This window comes from Chlorocebus sabaeus, chromosome 12 (genome assembly GCF_047675955.1).
Source record: "Chlorocebus sabaeus isolate Y175 chromosome 12, mChlSab1.0.hap1, whole genome shotgun sequence".
In the NCBI taxonomy this organism is placed as follows: Eukaryota; Metazoa; Chordata; class Mammalia; order Primates; family Cercopithecidae; genus Chlorocebus; species Chlorocebus sabaeus.
Window position 1 is genome coordinate 27,888,145 of NC_132915.1, and position 19,961 is coordinate 27,908,105.

A 19,961-nucleotide genomic window follows, 5' to 3' on the forward strand; every position below is an offset into this window, starting at 1 on the left:
TGCCTTGTGCTGCTGTACAGAAGTCTCTCATGGAGGATGAACTTCTTGTCTTATGATGGAGGAAGGAGGGGAATTGTGTTAGAAGTACAAACAAACAGCAACTACCATTGGTCAGACATATTTTCTTTAATGTAAAAAGGGAGGTTCCAAGGGACTATGCCAATTTACCTAGGTAGAATAATCACTTTTTAGAAAATTGTAGATGTCAAAAGAAATTCCAGAGGCTTTCCCATCATTTACAAACCTTTCCATGTAACTACTTGACTATGAAGGGTTTTTTTGTTATTGCTGCCTATTTTACAAGTTTGGAAATTTAGACAGTTTTACTAAGGGAACAACCTCCTCATTATTCCAGACTTCCTTACTTATTTTGAAAATACTCATTTCTTGGTCAGTTAGTGATGGTGTTTAAGTGAACAATGTTTATTGAATACTCACTATGTGTCAAAAAGCTGTGGAGAAGTGGAATGAATTTCATTGCTCTCAACACCATGAGGTTGATGTTATCATCATTTCACTGAGGTTCCAAGAGGTTAGGTTATGTAGGTAGTAAGTGGAGAAGCTGGGATTCAAACCCAGGTAGTATGGCTTTAAGGAAGGCTTATCCTCTTACCACTCCTTTGTGCTGTGGTCAGACATGGAGCTGCTTTTGACCAGGGACTGTGCTTACTCATCTTCAGCCAGCTCAATACCTGGCTTATTGTAGATGCTTACAAAATTTGTTGAGTGAATGAATAATTTGAAGATGTATTAGAGAGGACCTGCCTGCAAAAAATTTATGGTCCAATTAAGAGGACAATATTTATGTAAGTAACAAAAGTAAGATACACACAAAACAGAGATGAGGCCAGGTGCAGTGGCTCACACCTGTAATGCCAGCACTTTGGGAGACTGACGCAGGCAGATCACCTGAGCTCAGGAGTTCAAGACCACCCTGGGCAACATGGTGAAACCCCGTCTTTACTAAAATACAAAAAATTATCTGGACGTGGTAGCACGCGCCTGTAGTCCCAGCTACTGGGGAGGCTGAGGCATGAGAATCGCTTGAGCGTGGGAGACAGAGGTTGCAGTGAGCCAAGATTGTCCCACTGCACTCCAACTTGTGCTACAAAGTGAGCCTCCATCTCTAAGGGAAAAAAAAAAAAGAGATGAAAGATTTTTTCCAACTAGGTAGGTTAGGAAAGGCTTTAAACATTTTTTTTTGTTAAATATTAGGAGATGGGAAGACATGAGGCAGAAAGAATAGCAAGCAGGTAAATCTGAATTCTGTTCAGAGAAAAGAAGGTAGGCGGGTAGAAGGTGTGTTCATGGGATAGTGGGGTTTGACTCAGGTGGAAAGTAACATGTGAGGGAAAGTAATGGAAGGCCAAGCTGATCAGGAGATTGAGACCAGGTTTCAGAAGGCTTCATTTCCTGGTACATTTTACCACTACCTTGTGTTGTAGTCATGCTCTGGTATCCATAATCTCTTGGAGAGCAAACTATGTGTGAAGTTCCATTCATTTTTATCTTTGCTTATACTTTTTCCAGTATGGTAAGGTGGTGCTGTGATCACTTTATTTATTTAGTCTTCCATGTATAATTCCACTAAGAATTAATTGCAGCTTTTTTGGTGGGCCCCAAAATGTGGTTTATGTTTCTACTTCATAATTATTTTGCCTTATATAATTATTTGTTTATATAGTCTCTCCAACTTAAGGATAACCTAGAGGCAAAATTAGGTCTTATTTATCATTACATTCAAGCACTCAGTCCTAAGGGCCTACTTTAATCTTTGTCCATAGTCAATACTTGGAATATTTATGGATTTAAACTGAATAGTGACATAGAATATTATATTTCTTTTTCTTGATAAACATTTAGTGCCAAAAACTACTACAAGTAAAAAAATGAAGAGGTTAATTATTCTTCATAGGCATAACGTGTTGTAATGTATGTAATGACTTAGAGGTCAAAATAAATGTGTGCTGATCCTACTGTTGGAATTGAATATTTCAGTATGCTCACTAGGAATGAAATCATGGGCCCCAAGTAAATGTTAATCTCCTATTAAGATAGAATAAAATAATTGATTTTATTGTTAACTAGAGTATTTTTAAATGACTATTGGATGTGTTTATGTATATTTGCTCTTAGATATTAAAAAGTTTATATTTTACTTAAACACTGAAAATGTCCCAATTATTATGGGCAGACATTTTGTTTGCAGCATAATTGACTTGTTGGAAACAATTTTGATGTTGACTTTGCCACATGCTAATTGGGTGACTACGGGCAAATTGCTTAAATTGCAGAATTTCAGTTTCCCTATCTGTAAAGTGGGATAAGAATATTTTGGATTGTGATTATGAGGATTTAGTGAAATAATATAAAATGAAGTGCTTACTGTGATGCCTCATACACAGCAATGCTAAGTAAATGGTAATAATTATTTTTATTATTTTATTACATGGCATTTAAGAAGAGCTTGATAGGGTTGCCTTAATTTAGTACTGTGCCCCTAGATAGATAACCTTAATCCTAGAATTCTTTTCAGTTTTAGTAAGACAAAGACAATATGTCTAAACTTTGCTAATTTTGTTCTTTCAAATACAGGCTTATGGTGCTTATTTGAATATATAGGAATTCTGTCAAGACCATGGTAAATAAATAGCTAATGAATGTGAATAGCCAGTTCATAAGATGAACTATATGTAATAAACAATGAAAATGTTCCTATTAGCAAATGTAAATTAAAATAAATGAATTTGTAATTTTTTATCTGTCACATTCATTTTTAAAAATATATGTAGGTCAGTTATAGGGACATAAGTACACTCATGTTCCTTTTGGCAGTATAAATAGATACAGTCCATTTTAAAGACAATCTGGAAATGCTTAGTAGGAGTCATACTGAGTTTTATGTTGTTTTGACATAGTAGTTCTGCTTCAGGAAATATATCCCAAGAAAATAGCCTACAAGACAAAAAGTTTGTTTAAAAATGTTTATAGTAGTATTATTTATAACATTAGAAACAAACAGGAAACAGCCTAAAGAGTAAGGTAATTGATAGTACATAGGACTAAGGGATTGTTACACAACTGTTAAAAATACATACTGTAATAATATAGGAGGATACATATGAAATAATAGTGAAATATATAGAACAAAGTTGTACATTTGTCGTTGCTATACCTATGTAAAAATACGTGCAAGAAAGGATAATTTTTGCAGGAGATTGTAAATGAATTATGTTAAGTGGGTTGGATTCTGAGTGATTTTTTTTTTTTCCTTTTGAAAATTCACACACACCGTCAATACTTGAGATATTTGTGAAGTTAAATGAATAGTGGCATAGAAATTTTGTTTCTTTCCTTGGTAAATATTAAATTAGTACCAAAAAGCACCAAAAAAAGGAAGAGGTTAATTAGATTATTCCTTATAGGCATATTGTAAAATTGTTTGTGTCAGCTTTTAAGAGAGTTACACTTACCAAAAGTAGGAGAGGGTCTTGAGGGTAATCTTCATATCCCTGACAGCTTAGAAGAGCGTATTTATTATTAAAGTTAGTATGACATGAGATATATATTAGTATAATGTGATAGAGAGAAAGAGAACCTTAAAGAATGAGAAGCCAAGCTTTCAAAGGTAGGACTATTTGTTTTTAATATGACTTCTCTTTATTTTAGAATTGATAGATGTCACATGTACCCTGCTGCTTCTAAACCCAGACTTTACCACTGCATGGAACGTGAGGTATGTCATTTTCATTAGTGATATGATAAAGTTTGTCCAAATTTCTGAAGACATATTAGCCCCATAAGTTGTTAGCTTTTGAAAACGAAATATAAACCATCTTACACTTATTTCTTCTACCTATTCTTTATATCTGTGACAATTCTAAATATGCATTTTGCCCCTTTTTGCATAGTGATGTCTTCATAAACTTTCTTGCCTGAAATATAAATCGTCATGTTGAGTTACAGTATACTGTTTGATACATGCTTTTATTTTTCCTTCATTTTTTGGGGTGGGCGAGTAATGGGCAGTTGGCATAACTGGTTGGCTTGTGAGGCATATAACATTATATCACTGGTATTTGAGAAGCACTGCAGTGTAGTGGAAAGTGTATGGGATGAGAAAGAAGGGAGTCATGCTTGACTCTGGCTTTTTCCCTGAGCAGCTGAAAGGATGGAATTGCCATTTACTGAAATGGCAATGTCTGGAAGAGAAGCAGATTTAGGTAGGGGGTGCTTGTTATAGGTCAAGAGTTCAGATTGGGACATGTTAGATTTGTGTCCAAGTAGTTGTATTTAAAGTTCAGGAAAAAGGTCTGGGCCAGATGTAAACTTGGCAGTTACTAACATATAGATGGTTTTAAAGCCATGAAACTGTTTTAAGATCACTAAAAGAGTGGGCATAGCTAGAGACAAGAACCAGTTCAAAGACTGAGCCCTGAGACATTCTAGTTTTCTAGGGTTGCACAATCCAGGACAGTAGCCACAAAGTCATATGTGGCTATTGAGCCCTTGAAATGTGATTAGTCTCAACTGAGATGTGCCACAAGTGATAAACTGCGCATCATGTTTTGAAGACTAGCAAAAAATAGAAATATCTCATTAATAATTTTTATATTGATTACTTGTTGAAATTATAATATTTTGGATATATTGAATTAAATATATTTATACTTGTGTTTAATATAGCTGTTAGACATTTTAAATCATATATGACTCGCATTTGTGACTCACATTATATTTCTATTGGACAGCACCGTTCTAGCATTTGCAAGATGAGGAAGAATCAGCAAAGGAGACTTTTAGGAAGGTACCATGAACTTAAAAATCAGAGCTTTTTTAAGGGTAGGGACCGTGTCTTTTTTTTTTTTTTCCCCCTTTGTTTCCTTAGCATCTAACTCTAGTGCCTGTACATAATAGATATGCAATTTGCAAATTGGGCACGGAAATCAAATTCAGTGAAAAAGAAATCAGAGTAATAGGGAAGTAGGAATGCCATTTTTATTCATGTTTTCATATTCCTCACCTATAGAGAGGAATTCAAAACTCCTTCAACAAAAAAATTCTCACTAGCATAGCATATATGCATAGATAGGTACATACACACACACACACACCTGTATACATATGTGTATACACACATGTTATTCATTGTATATCCTATAAACCATTTGAGCATAGGAGGAAAAAACCTGGTCTTAAGATTCATGGAACTTAGTCCTGTTTCATCAGTTAACTAGCAGCTGACTTTGAGTATAACTTTTGATTCTCAAGAGTTTTGTTTTTTATCTGTGAAATAAAAGATATGAATTAGGTGAATTTTTTTATGATTCTATTAAACTTAAAAAAAAAAATGTGTGGTTTGTTCTTATGAAGGGAAGTTGCTCCATAAATCTAACTTGAGGGGTGTTTATGATGGTTCATCTTGAAAATTATTCTAGTTAGATGATTAGTAAGGTTTTGTGCTAGATGAGTAGAAAGGGAATCTTGATTTTTAAAAAATCCTTTGTGGATATTTCTAGTAAATTTTAATATGTATTGGTAAGATTGATTGACATATAAAGACATCGAATCATAGGTACATTTTGAGCAACAAACTGCTAACTTCATAGTAAACTTCTCTAACCCTATACGGTCTCTATTGCATATCAAATACACAGAACTTTATTTTTAATTGTTAGTGGATCTCTTCTATATTAATCCTGGAAGGCATTGAGTGATTTTTGACTGCATTTTTCAAACTGCTAAAGGATAATGCAATAGACGTTCAATTTGTGGATATTGCAATCTTAGGGGAAGGAAATAGAGGCAAAAATAAGTTTCTGAACTAACCTCCTGTGATTACAGTGAGTGATACACATAATTTAAAATTTTAGCGGTTTTTTTTTTAAAGAAAGAAGACTGCTACTTTTTTTTTTGCTTTGAAAATTGGTGATTTACCTGATGAAAGAGGTTGACTTAGTAATAATGTCCTATTTTGTTCATCAGTCTCTGTACTTAGAGTAAGCAAAACACCTTTGAGCAACTAGAATAGTTGATGCCAAACTCCAGTGATTCATGTTCTGTACTCATAGCCTATTGGTTTAAATTGGTAACTTTATTTAATGCAGATTTGATGTTTGGTTCTGACATTTTGAGCTAAGAAACCTGAGCAAGTTACTGAACTTCTCCAGGATTCAGTTTCCTCGTCTGTAAAATTGAGGTATTTGGCCAGGCATGGTGGCTCACACCTGTAATCCCAGCACTTTGGGAGGCTGAGGCGGGCAGATCACGAGGTCAGGAGATCAAGACCATCCTGGACAACATGGGGAAACCCCATCTCTATTAAAATACAAAAAATTAGCCATGTGTGGCGGCGCTCATGTGTAGTCCCAGCCACTCGGGAGGCTGAGGAAGGGGAATCGCTTGAACCCAGGAGGCAGAAGTTGCAGTGAGCCGAGATCGTGCCACTGCACTCCAGCCTGGCAACAGAACAAGACTCCATCTCAAAAAAAAAAAAAAAAAAAAAAAAAAAAAAAAAAAAATTGAGGTATTAGGGAAATTTTTTCATAGGTAAAAAATGATTATGTGATTGCTATTAACTTTACCACCTATCATATTTGTCTATTGTCTCCTATTTATATATTCATTCATTTCAGTGGGCTGATGGATAGCCATTTGATACTCTGGGGTATAATCCAATACTATGTTATTTATTTTGTTGCTGAAATCATTCCAGCTGTGGCCACTGGAAGCTCTTTCGGTTGCTCCCCATGTCCCTTTTTCATATCCCACCATATATTTTTGAGCACTTCCTTACTTTCTGGCTCTGTAAGTTACTCCAGGCTCATCTTGTGTACTTCCTGTCCTGGTCCTAGAATCAGCCATTTCTAACATCATTAAAGAATGGTTTTAGAAACCAAAATGTGGGTGCTAGAATTAAATTGTTTTTGAAAAACTTGTTTCATCAATATCCAACACCTACAAATGTTCAGTACTACCCCTAGCAATGTTTATTACATTGATATAAAAATTTTGCTTGATGCCATCAGGTGATCTTTTTCAGTGTCCATATATTAACATTGATTAAGGTTGTTTCAAGCTAAGAAGTCTTCCCAAAAATGCTGCTTAATTCAAAATAAAGATATTACCAGAGTGCCCATATTTTTTTTCTTTTTCTTTTTTTAAAATTCTGTACCTCAGTGGTCACCCAAGGGAGTGCCCATAAGTTAAGAAACTTTGTCAAAACTCAGTTATAGGGTAAGTGCCTCTTTTTTGAAGAAAATTTTGATTATCTCCCTTTATATATGGATATATATGGGAATAAAAGTAGACAGTTATAAATAATAAGAGGTCTTAAATTTAGCAAATGGAAATTAAGCCTAATACAATCAATTCATTATAGTAGTTGTTTTTTAAACTTTAATGGGCATCTTTTTTTTTTTTTTTTTTGAGATGGAGTGGCACTCTATCGCCAGGCTGGAGTGTAGTGTCACGATCTCGGCTCACTGCAACCTCTTCCTCCTGGGTTCGAGTGATTCTCCTGCCTCAGTCTCCCAAGTAGTTGGGACTATAGGTGCGCGCCACCATGCCCAGCTAATTTTTTTATTTTTAGTAGAGACAAGGTTTCACCATGTTGGCCAGAATGGCCTCAATCTCTTGACCTCGTGATCCACCCGCCTCGGCCTTCCAAAGTACTGGGATTACAGGCGTGAGCCACCATGCCCAGTCAATGGGCATCATCTAAAGAGCTTGTTTTAAAACACGTATTGCTGTGCCCACCTGAGTTTCTGACTCAGTGAGGTCTGGGCTGAGGCCTGAGTTCTGCATTTCACAGAAGTTCCAGATGATGCTGATGTTGCAGTCAGGGTTCACTTTGAGAAGCATTGCTCTCAAAAGTGGTTAAAATTACATAGAGCAATATTTTCCCCCTTTTACTTTATAGATATCCTGACATACTGTATGAACAAAATGTTACTGATTTCAGAAGGAAAAGAATCCAAGACTGCAAAAGCAATTGGCTGTTGCAAGAAAAAAAATGTATTTTTTATATATATATTTTATATACATAATGACAAATTGGTTTCCTGAACATTGAAGGAAAATAGTTGTTTTCCTTATCAAATAAAACTTTATAAATAGTATGTCACTGTTGGAAATAAAATGTATTGTGGTATTTAGAAATTAAATCCATCTAAGTAGATATGGTGTAAGAGCTGGATTCTGGTTTTCTCTGGCTTAAACTTCTCTAAAATAAACGAACTATCAGCCCTACCACAGGAAGGACATTTTAAGATTAATAAATAATACCAAATGATCTGATTTTATTATAAAATTGTAGATACATTGAGAATTCAGTGAGAGTGTAATATCAGCACTTATCAAAAACTTACCTAAGAAATTAAATGTAAATTGTATTTACCTGAGAAACAGGTATGGAAAGCTCTTGTATGACATTCTTTATATAGTTGGTCCTCTGTATCCGTAGGTTCTGCATCCATAGATTCAACTAACTGCAGATAGAAAATATTTGGGAAAACTATTGCTTTCTGTAGTGAACATATTCAGACTTCGTTTTTCTGTCATTAGTCCCTGAACAATATAAGAACTATTTATATAGCATTTACATTGTGTTAGGTATTATAAATAACCTAGAGATGATATGAAGTATATGGGAGGATGTATGTAGGTTATATAGCAACACATTTTGTATCAAGGACTTGAGCATTCGCAGATTTTGGTATCCGTGGGAGGTCCTGGAACCAAGCCCCAACAAGATACCAAGGGACAACTGATTGCATTGAAGCTTTGGTTGGGCTTGAACAGTTTTAAAAACAACCAAAACATTACATTGCTTTTACTTCTGCTTATATTAATATTTTTAAAAGGAATGGCCTAGTATATCAAGGGTCATGTAAGTATTTTACCTTGTTATTAGCTCTTTTGGAAACTTATCCAAAGTAAGAATACAAAAGAAGTCATTAGCACAAAGCTTTTTCCCCCCACCCCCCAGATTTGTTTTAAAATAACAAAAAGTTTGAAACAACCTGGACGTCTAACAATAAGGGAAAAGCATAGCTACTGAATGAAAACTATTTGATCATTTAAAATGTTCATTACAAAAATTATATAGAATCATGGGAAAATTCTTAAGATATAATGAGAGCAGGATATACAATTATATGTTAAAATGTATATGTGATAGGGAAAATTCAAAAATAAAAAATGGTAATTTGGTTAGAATAGTGATTCCCCAACCATATTGTGTTTGTTGTATGTGTGGTTTTGTAATGAAATAGATGATGTCAAGTCCTATTTAGGAAACTAGACCAATTCTTGATTGGTATTGGATTGGCCCTGTAGATATGACTATCAGGTCTCATAACTTTCGGAAATGAGATAGGCCAGAAAACCCCTTTGCCCTCACACAAATAGCTAACATTTCACCTGTTGGTTTAAGACCTTCTCTTTCTGCTTATTAATTTGTTATATTGGGATTATGAGAATACATTCTTGATTACTGCATGTCACATTTATGAGTGTTTTGTATCCCAGAGTGGCTTGGGCTTTTTTTCTTTTTTTGTTTTAAAATTCTTAGACATTCACTTTACAATGAGGCTATATTAAAAGCCATGTAGAACCTTTGGCTATAAGAATAAAGTAATGTTTAATTATTATTATTATTATTTTTTTTACAGGAAAGAGCTAATCCTCTCTGGCACTTTAAATCCAATTAAGGATTTACATCTGGGAAAACTCGCCTTAACTAAGTTTCCAAAGAGTCCAGAAACTTGGATTCACAGGTGTGGTTAACTTACAACATAGTACTCTTACTTAGGATTCAGAATGGCTGGAGAAAGAAACATGACATGTGAGAGGCAAGGTTACATATTGGTTCCAGAGCATGAATTCTGAAGTCAGGTTACCTAAGTTTAAATCTAGGCGCTATATAACTTGCTACCTAAGTGTTCATGGGAAATTACTTAACTCACCAAGCCTCAGTTTTCTCGTGTGTAAAATGAGAATAATAGTTACACCTGTCTCATATAGTTAACAGTCTAGTTTACATGAGTTAATGCATGTAACACTCCCACAATGCCTGGCACATATTAAATAATAAATATTAGCTATTATTAACTCTTTGAAGCAATTGTGGAGATTGCATTTATAGATACTCAACTGTAATGAGCAACATGGATTTTAAAAGCATTTGGTTATTTTCCTGGTAAAGATGGTGGTGGTGATGGTTGTGGTTATTAAAATTAACTTACAGAGAAAGCTAAGGGCAACTGAGGTGAATGCTGTGTACGCTGAGCTAAATTTGCTAAAAACCATACATGCAAAGAACATTTTTAGGTTAAAAGCCTGGGACAGATAACCAGAATGTAATTTAGGACTCTCAAAATCCTGGCCACCTGGAAGCATCTTCCTGATGAATCCTGTGTAACTACTCTTATTTGATCAAAGTGGGATGGTGTGGGCTTGCTGGTCAGGACCAATAAAGAAGTTACTCTGAAATTCTCAGTTTATTAAGCCACTCTAATTTTTCTTAAATCCTGGGCATTTTTAGGATCTTATGTCAGTGCAAGGTGTCTTAGTGGTAATCATGCCTTTAGTTAACATTGCAGGTCAGCTTCTTCCAAACCACATAGTCAGTTGTATTTTCTTCATGACTAGAAATTGAGGTAGTATACCACAGAAAGGTGTATGACTGTGTGTATGGGGGTTTGGAAAGGGATGGTGGCAGGGGAAAGGAACTGTCAAATATGCATCCATCAGTTTATTGGCTTGTCTAATTTTTTTATCAAGCAATATTTTGTTAAATAAGAAATTCCATTATTTTAAAATGACAAAATGAGTTTTCTTACTCAGTTTCCTGTACCTTTGGGTTTGAAATCTTTAGTCTATAAAATGCTTTTGTATGAGTAAATTATTGGTACAAACGAAACCCATTAAGTAGCTTGAAACACTATTTAGTGTTTTTTATGTAAATACATGCTAATGCAAATCTTAAATAGACAAAGGGAGAATTTGTGGTTAAGGATATTTTGACACCTCCTTAATGGTTTAATGAATTGTATTTGTTACTTTCCAGATTTTATGCTATAAATACAGAATTTTGCTGAATGAAAGCTATCAGAATGCAACTTCTTGTTTGCAAACAAATGCACATAGGGTGAGGCATGCATATATAATTAAAGATGTGAATCATGACTCCTTGTAGTATTTATCAGCCATTAATTTATAACCTCTTACCACCACCACCACACACACACACTGATTACCTTTACCTGTCCTGGCCAAGTGGAGTTTTGGGATTGTCATTTTAGAAGTAATGACATTCTCTGTATTACAGATTTTAAAGTTTTTTTTTATTTTCCTGTTTATCCATTTTCCACCCTTCATCCATACTGCTAAATTTAGTATCATCGTAAACAAAACAACCCCTCCCCATCTCCAAAAATCTGGACTTATAAACAGGTATTATTTTGCATTGTCTCTGAATGGAAATTAAATTAGGGACAATGAAAACTGGTTCTTTTTCTCTCTGATTTATGTTCTTTCTGTGTTCTCTTTCCCACATGCTACCTTAACAGGCGATGGGTGCTACAACAGCTAATTCAGGAAACCTCCTTGCCTTCCTTTATGACCAAAGGAAACTTGGGAACAATTCCCACAGAAAGGGCACAGCGACTCATACAAGAAGAGATGGAGGTCTGTGGTGAAGCAGCAGGGAGATACCCAAGCAACTATAATGCATGGTCCCATCGCATCTGGGTTTTACAGCACTTGGCCAAGCTAGATGTCAAGGTAGGGATATTATTGTCTCCTGGGCAGACTGCCTGTCTGCCCTTAAAATCTTCTGGTAGTAGTTCATCCTCAGAAGAGCTTTGAAGGAGTAGAGAAACTGATGGTCTGGCAACTTGAGAGAATCGTGACAGCTGCTACCTCTGGAGAAACCCTGTAATTAAATGAAAATCTTGCATTCCCCACCAGTGCTGTTTTTGGCAGTCTTAAGGCTAGTGCAGTGGTAAAGCAAAGGCAGGTTTAACCAGTTGAGGAAGATTGAGCATAACTCAATTTATCCTGAAACAGGAAGGGATTATTAAGCCTTATAGAACTGGAATTGCTATTTCTTGGTAGTGTTTGGTTATGTGACAATATACTAAGTCAGCTGGCTGTCTTTTCACACTTTCGTCCTCTGAAAAGAGGGAGAGGAGGGCAGGGAATAGACAATCTCACCCAGGTGTTTTTAAAATTGACTGAGCCTGTAAATTACCTGGGGATTCCTAAGTCCCACTCCAAGCCTACTAAGACCGAATGAGGGTCGATCTAGAGATCAGTATTTTCCACTGACTCAGGGTTATTTGAATGCAGAGCCAGTTTGCAAACTCTCACAGCCTAATCCTTTCAGTTTAGAAATGAGGAGATGGAGGTTTCCAGAGAATGTTAATGGCTTAGACTTAGCTACAGTTGTACCACTTATTATTCATCAGAATGAGAGCCAGGTGTCCCTTTTGCTCCTTCTTAATATACTACAGTGTCTCAGGTTTTTCTTTTCTGATGGTGTCACAGTGCCATAAGAATCTAGGGTGCTCATCTAAAAAGGTTCTCAGGCTTGAGACAGTTAAAAGAGGTCAAGTTGAAGATCGAAGTGCGCCAGCTGGTGTTTTCAGATAAGTGGGGAAGTGTTACATAATTTTAACTTACTACCCTCTTCTTCCTACATCCCTCTTCCCATGCTCCCATTTCCCTCTTTTTTTCCTGGCGAGGACAAATAGGAGACTTTTTACTTCCAGAGGATTTTAAGCCAATAATTCTGGAAGAGAAGCCTTCCACTTCCAGTTTATGTGGCTTTGAGTTTCAGGAGGGGTGGCCGCCTAATGGAATAGAAAGAGCAAAGGCTTCAAATCACATCAACCTAGGTTCAGATTTTGGCCCCACTAGCTATATGTGGAAAGCAAGGTTTTATTGTTTTCATTTATAAGATAGGGACTCTACTGTCTGCCTCAGTGTATTATTGTGAGAGTTAATTGAGTTAATGGATGTAAATTACTGGGCATCTAATAGAGGTTCACTCAATTTTAGTTCCTTTCTCTGTTCCTCTAGAGATAGAAAATTGGCTGCCAGTTTGCTTGATCAACTCAGTGCAGTTTATTCATGAAAAAGTATAAAACCCATCATACCCACCAACTGTCCTGTATACTGGGTATGGCAGTAAGACAAAAGTGTTTGCTCTCAACAAATTGAAAATCTAGTGGAGAAAGTAGACCAGCAATTACAAAGCATCAGAATACAATGGGAGCACAGAAAAATGGTTCTTCATCTAGGATGGGCTTGTTGGAAATAGCTGCCGGGGGAAGGAAGATATATAGAATCGGGAGGCGTGATGACAAGTTGTTTGGTGGGTAGTCAGGGATATGGAGTGCTTGGTGGTCATCTCAGATCTATGACTTGATGGTGTGTGGGAAGAGGAGAGAGATATGAGGAGGCTTGGAGATAAAAAAGAAGGCACAGTCCAGGTTGACTGAGAAGTCTTTGGAAATTTTTCTGCCGTGATGTGAACCTTTTCAAGTGGCATTTCCATACAATCAGGAACAAGGGGCCACAGTGAAATTCTTGGTTACTTGAGACTATCTGGTGGTAAGGATAACTCATTAATGGTGAGCTCAGCTGCCAGGGTCCACTCTTGGGCTCAGATGTCATCACCCTTCCTTGACCTGCCCTTGGAGGAGGACTTAACCATTCTTCCATTCCCCACTTGCCACTGCAACATCTCTTGCTCTTGTTATCAGTAAGGAGTCCTAAATTTACCAAATCCCCTTTCTGTTGTTATAAGCCATTGGGCCCCCCTAGAACATTTACTGCTATGCTTTGTCTATTACAGGAGGTAATCACAAAAATACCAGTAGTCTAGATCAGCTTAAAAATATATATGAAATGAGCCGGCATTTTTTAACTTAAAAAATTGAAAATGACTTTTTAAAGTGCTGGCCTCGAGTATTAGTAAGAGTATGAAAATAAGCATTATTCAAATTGTTATAATCTTACTGAAGGGCAACATGGCAACACTTATCACACTTTTTAAAATAGGGTGTTATTTTTAGAGTTCTGCTTCCAGGAATTCATCATAAAGAAATAATGGAAAATGAAGTATGGTAGAATGATACTACCATATCATATCATATCATATGGTAGAATGATACTACCATATCATGAGTGAGGCTTCACTCAGTGGTCATGCAGACCTGGTTTGCATTCTGGCTTTACCACCAATTTGCTGGGCAGCCTTGAGGAAGTTGCTTAGCCTCTTACACTTTCAGTTTTCTCATCCGGAAAAAGAGGGTGACAATAATTCCCATCTCACTGAGTGATGCAAATTGAATTGGAGGATTCATATAAAGTGGCTATCAAAGTGCCTTAACTAAGTGCTCAATAAACACTGGCTATTAAATATAGAAGTTTGATGTATAAAAGTAGCATTTATAGTAGTGAAAAACTAGAAAATCTGTAGCCCTTCAATAATGAGGGAGTTGTTACATTACAGTCCATCACTTTGGAATATTTTGTTATGACTAAAAATTATATATTAGAAGATGATTTAAAGGAAAATATTCACAATAGATTATATTAGGGTAGGCCTAATATTATTATTTATTTATTTATTTTTGAGACAGGGTCTTGCTCTGTCGCCCAGGCTGAAGGGCAGTGGCACAGTCTCAGCTCACTGCAGCCTCCACCTCCTAGGTTCAAGCACTTCTCCTGCCTCAGCCTCCCAAGTAGTTGGGATTACAGGCACCCACCACCACGCCCAGCTAATTTTTTTATTTTTAGCAGAGATGGGGTTTTGCCATGTGGGTCAGGCTCTTCTTGAACTCCTAACTTCAAGCAATCCACCTGCCTCTGCCTCCCAAAGTGCTGGAATTACAGGCATGAGCCACCGCACCCAGTAGCCTAATACAATTTTTAATGTATTTATTAGCATTGAATGAGACTGCAAATACTTTAAAGTGTTTGGAACAGTGCTTGGCACATGGTAAATGCTCAACAGATATTTATACATACACACAACAATATTATAGATTTTTTTCTTGTATTTTTTATAAAAACATTTTCTAGTCAGAAAAAAGTTAAAGAATAAAGATTGATTAAAAGTAGTATGGGGTGGAATTATGACACTAATTTTCTATTTTATGTTCTCTCTGATGTCTGCATGCTTAAATAGACATTTAAGTAAATTTTAAAATATTTATATTTGAGGGTAGTGTGGCAGGAAAGACTCATAGTCAGGTAGTTTATTACTACTGGCAAATTACAAGTTAATATAGGGCTTCACATAAAAAAAGCACATATAGTCATTTCTCCAAAAAAAACATACCCACGTCACCAATAAGGACAGGAAAAGATATTCAGCATCTTTACTATTAGGGAAATGCAAATCAAAACCACAGGGAGTGAGATACCACTTCACACCAAAATATGGACAATAATAAATGTTGGTTAGGATGTGGAGAAACTGAAACCCTTCTTTATGGCTGGTAAGAATGTAAAATGGTATAGCCACTGTGGAAAGCAGTTTGGCATTTCCGCAAACAATTAAACATAGAATTACTATATATTAATAAAACTACAGTTAATATATATCATATTCTTGGAGAAAAACATGCATTACCATATATGACACTGTAATTCTACTCCTAGGTATATACCCAAGAGAGGTGAAAACACATTCCATACCAAATCTTGTATGAGAACGTTAATAGCCACATTATTTATAATAGCCAAAAGGTAACAGCTCACCTGAGGAATGGAAAATAAAATGTGGAATATCCATGCAATGGAATGTTGGCCATAAAAAAGGAAGGAACTATTGATACATGCTGTAATGTGGATGAACCTTGACAACATGCTGATTGAAAGCAGTCAGATTCAAGGCCACATATTGTATGATTTCATTTATATAACATGTTCAGAATAGGCAAAACAGATTAGTGGGTACCAGAGGCTGGGGAGGAGGGAATGGGGTATAACTTCTAATAGGAACAGGGTTTTGTGGGGTGGTGAAAACGTTTGAAATTAGATAACAGCAATGATTGCACAATTCTGTGAATATATTAAAAAACACTGTTTTTTTTTACTTCAGAAATGATTCTAAAGTACATTAGAGAGAATAAAGCTTAAAGAATACCTGAGAAATTGTTAGGAAAACGATAAGGAACACTCTACCATTAGATACTTAAATGTTTAATAAGACAGAATAATTAAAATTGTGATGCTATTTCAAAAATAGACTCAGTAATGGAACAGAATATAAAGTCCAGAAACAAATTCCAATACATAATATGTACATATTCATTAATGATGAATATGGCATTTCACATAATTAGAGAAAGGATTCCTTGTTCAATTTGTGATGCTGGTAAAATTGATTGACTTTTTAGAAAATAGAAAGTTAGGTTTTTTTTTTTTTAAATCTAAAATACCAAATTGAACTTTAAATGGAATAAAAACCTATATGAAGAAAAAAGAGACTCACATTATGCTAAGTGAAATAAGCCAAGCGCAGAAGGATGAATATTGCATGGTGTCACTCATAGGTGGACTCTAAACAAGTTGAACTCATGGAAGTAGAGAGTACAATGGTGATTGCAGGAGTAGGGTTATGGTAGGGAATAGGGAGTTGCTGGTTAAAGTGTACAAAGTTTCAGTTAGGATGAGTAAGTTCTGGAGGTCTAATGGTAGAACATGGTAATTACTGTTAATGTATACCTAAAGATTTCTAAGAGCGTTATCTTAAATGTTCTTATCACAAAAAATAAAATAACCTATGTGAGGTGATGGATATGTTAATTCACTTGATTGTGGTAATCATTTCACAGTGTATACATAAAAACAATATGCTGTACATCATATATATGTGTGTGTGTGTGTGTTTATATATGTATGTATATATGTGTATATATGTGACATACATACATATATACATATATACACACACATATACATATATACACACACACACAATTTTAATTTGTCATTTACACTTCAATAGACCTGAGGGAGAAAAGAAAAAAAAGAATTTTACTTGACTCCAAATCTTTAAAAAAAAGAAAAGAATTTTAAAAATCAGTTGCAGTAATATACTGAAATAATATTTACAACACATATGACAAATAGAGACTTAGTATCTTTAATATGTAAAGACCTCTTACAAACTCATAAGAAAAATAATGACTATCACAAATAGTAAATTAGACAATTCATAAAAGTAGGGAATTAGGCAAAATAGGCAGTTCATAAATGAAGAAACAAAGGAAAAGTAATCACACAAGAAAAGATATTTAGCCTTAATGATAATTAAGGAAATGTAAATTAAAATGAAACGTGATTCTTATTAAATTAGTGAAGATTAAAGTATTGATGATGAATTTAGGAAATAAGCATTAACATGTACTTCCAATAGGAGTATAAATTATATGGCCTTTCTGCAGGGCACTTTGACAGTATGTGCTAAGAACCTTATAAAGTTTTTTTCTTTGTTCCAGCAAGTATATTTCTAGAAATTTCTCCTAAATAATTAGATATATACATAGATTTATATGTGAATGTTACTTATACAAGAGTAGAAACAAACAGGGGAATGGTTAAATTCTGATAATCCTGAGGGTGAAATATTTTATGAGTTAAAAATTATAAAATAATATTTAATGCCATAGGAATATATTTATAATTGAAGTGGAATAAAATTAGTACAAAAGAATATCCCAGATTTTTGTTAAAAATAAACTCTGTGCGTGTGCATACATAGAAAAAAACCTGAAAGATTTGTTTTATGCCAGAATGTTACAAGTAGTGATCTCTGGCCAACAAAATAATGGATTTTTGTTTGCTTTTTTATATTTTTCCGTATTATTGGAATTTTCTATATTGATCATTTTGTATCACTTTTATAATCAGAAGAAAGCCCAAATGTTATTTTTAAAAGTTTACAGGACCTACAGCATACGTATTTTTAGTAGTCTTTCATTTTTAACACGTTACCCCTCTTTTTCATAGCCCTGCATCTGCAGTTTTCTTGTAGTTTATTTACTCGCTTACTCATGTTTTCATATGGAAATAGGAAAAGGAGGATATTTAAGGTATATCACATAAAGGTCATTTATCCCATCAGTACCGTACATTAAAGCCATATCTTTATATATTATCTTTAGATCACTTAAAAGTTAATTGGATCACTTAAAAGTAATTGCTGTCTTTTTTAAAAAAAATCATTCCCTATATCTTTATATCTTTTTATTCTAACAAGAAAATGCCCTGAAATTCCAGTTAAAGTTTCTTCTTTCATTTAATATGCATCTTTATATCTTACGGAAAAGAATATAGTGGATTTTCTCTTTAAAAGCCTAATAATTTTTTTAAGAAAGTGATTTTGTTGAAAATATATGTATATTTTTTTCCTTTTTGAGATGGAGTCTCGTTTTGTCAGCCAGGCTGGTACAGTCGAGCAATCTTGGCTCACTGCAACCTCTGCCTCCCAGGTTCGAGTTATTCTCCTGCCTCAGCCTCCCAAGTAACAGGGACTACAGGCATGCACCACTGCATCCTGCTAAGTTTTCTATTTTTAGTAGAGACAGGGTTTCACCATGTTGGCCAGGCTGGTCTCCAACTCCTGACCTCAGGTGATCCGCCAGCCTCCCAGAGTGCTGGGATTACAGGCATGAGCCACCGCACCCAGCCAGAACATCTTTTATTTATGTGCCATTTTTGCCTCAAAATTAAATAATAAACTGCAATTTTATACATAGAAATATCCAATTAGAAATAATCTAAATGTTTTTCATATTATATAAGTTCACTTTAAATAAGTAGAGTACTCTTTTCAATCCATACCAAGAAGCCATGCCAAAATAAAAAAGCTGCTGTATTATAGCCAGAATGTTCTACAGGTTTATTTTTCAAAAATGTAATAAACGTAAGATTAGTTTTTATTTCAGGTAGGAGTCTATCTGGTGCTATTTTTTGCTCGCCTTTTAAAATCAAATAAAGGTACTGTTTTCCATTTCTCAGAGACTTGCCAGCTCTAACCTCTGTAATAAATTTAGGTGGCTGTGAATAAACTCATTGGAACTTAAAGGAGATGTTTAAAACATATCACTGATACAACTTGACTGTCTTGGCTGGAAGTAATCTTACTCCTTTATACTATTCGCCTTATTTATTAAATTGTTCATTCATTCATTTCATAAAATATTTATGTATCCACTCTGATGTCAGTAGGTATAGGAGGATTGAAGTATCAAATAGGAATGAATAAATATCTTAAAGCCCTCACTCACTGAGTTTAATGGGAATGAAGAGATGCACTGAAATGCTTTAATAAATGTGATGCAATACATAAGTACTGTGGGGGTTCAGGAAAAGGAAAGATTCCCGGGGAAGAAAAATGGTATAAGAAATGGAAAAAAGATCATGGTACAGGAGAAGGCATTTGTCTGGGACCTTTGACAGACAGGTAAAGGTGGCATTCAGCATTATGCTGTCTATATTGTTAACTGTTCACAAATGTGTATCTTTTTTCCTTAGCTGGTCTGAAAATCCTCTGATGGAACATGGTAGGCACTTGATATACCTTTCACTGATTTATGTTTGCTACCTGTCCAAGACACTCTCAAATAAATTATTTTTGCATAAGTGCTGCTTTTTAAAAAAGCATTTCATTTGAAATTCTTCAGTTTGCAAGATATTGGTATCACAAAGATTTAAACAATTTACTGCTGAATTTTATTTCATTTCTTTTAAAACCCATTTATTATTGTTAAATAAGTTTGAGACAAATAGTTAAAGTCACGAGCTCTTGAAACATTCTTATTATTAGTGCATCATGTTTTTCTACTAATCCCTTATAATTAAGTAGTGAACAAGACAAACATGGTCTCTGCCCTTATGGCACTTGTACTGAAGAACAAATAATTTCACTGAGCCTA

The 19,961-nt window shown here is 35.0% G+C and overlaps 1 protein-coding gene across 3 annotated transcripts in view; it reads left to right on the forward strand.

The window, feature by feature from the left end:
- The window catches only part of PTAR1 (protein prenyltransferase alpha subunit repeat containing 1), a 49,351-nt gene that overhangs the window by 14,465 nt on the left and 14,925 nt on the right, over positions 1-19,961 (forward strand). For all 3 annotated transcript variants that reach the window (XM_007969442.3, XM_007969443.3, XM_007969441.3), the window contains exons 3-5: positions 3,670-3,736; positions 9,675-9,779; positions 11,574-11,787. In XM_007969442.3, coding sequence (XP_007967633.1) covers positions 3,670-3,736; positions 9,675-9,779; positions 11,574-11,787 — 386 coding nt within the window. The remainder of the gene's footprint in view (positions 1-3,669; positions 3,737-9,674; positions 9,780-11,573; positions 11,788-19,961) is intronic.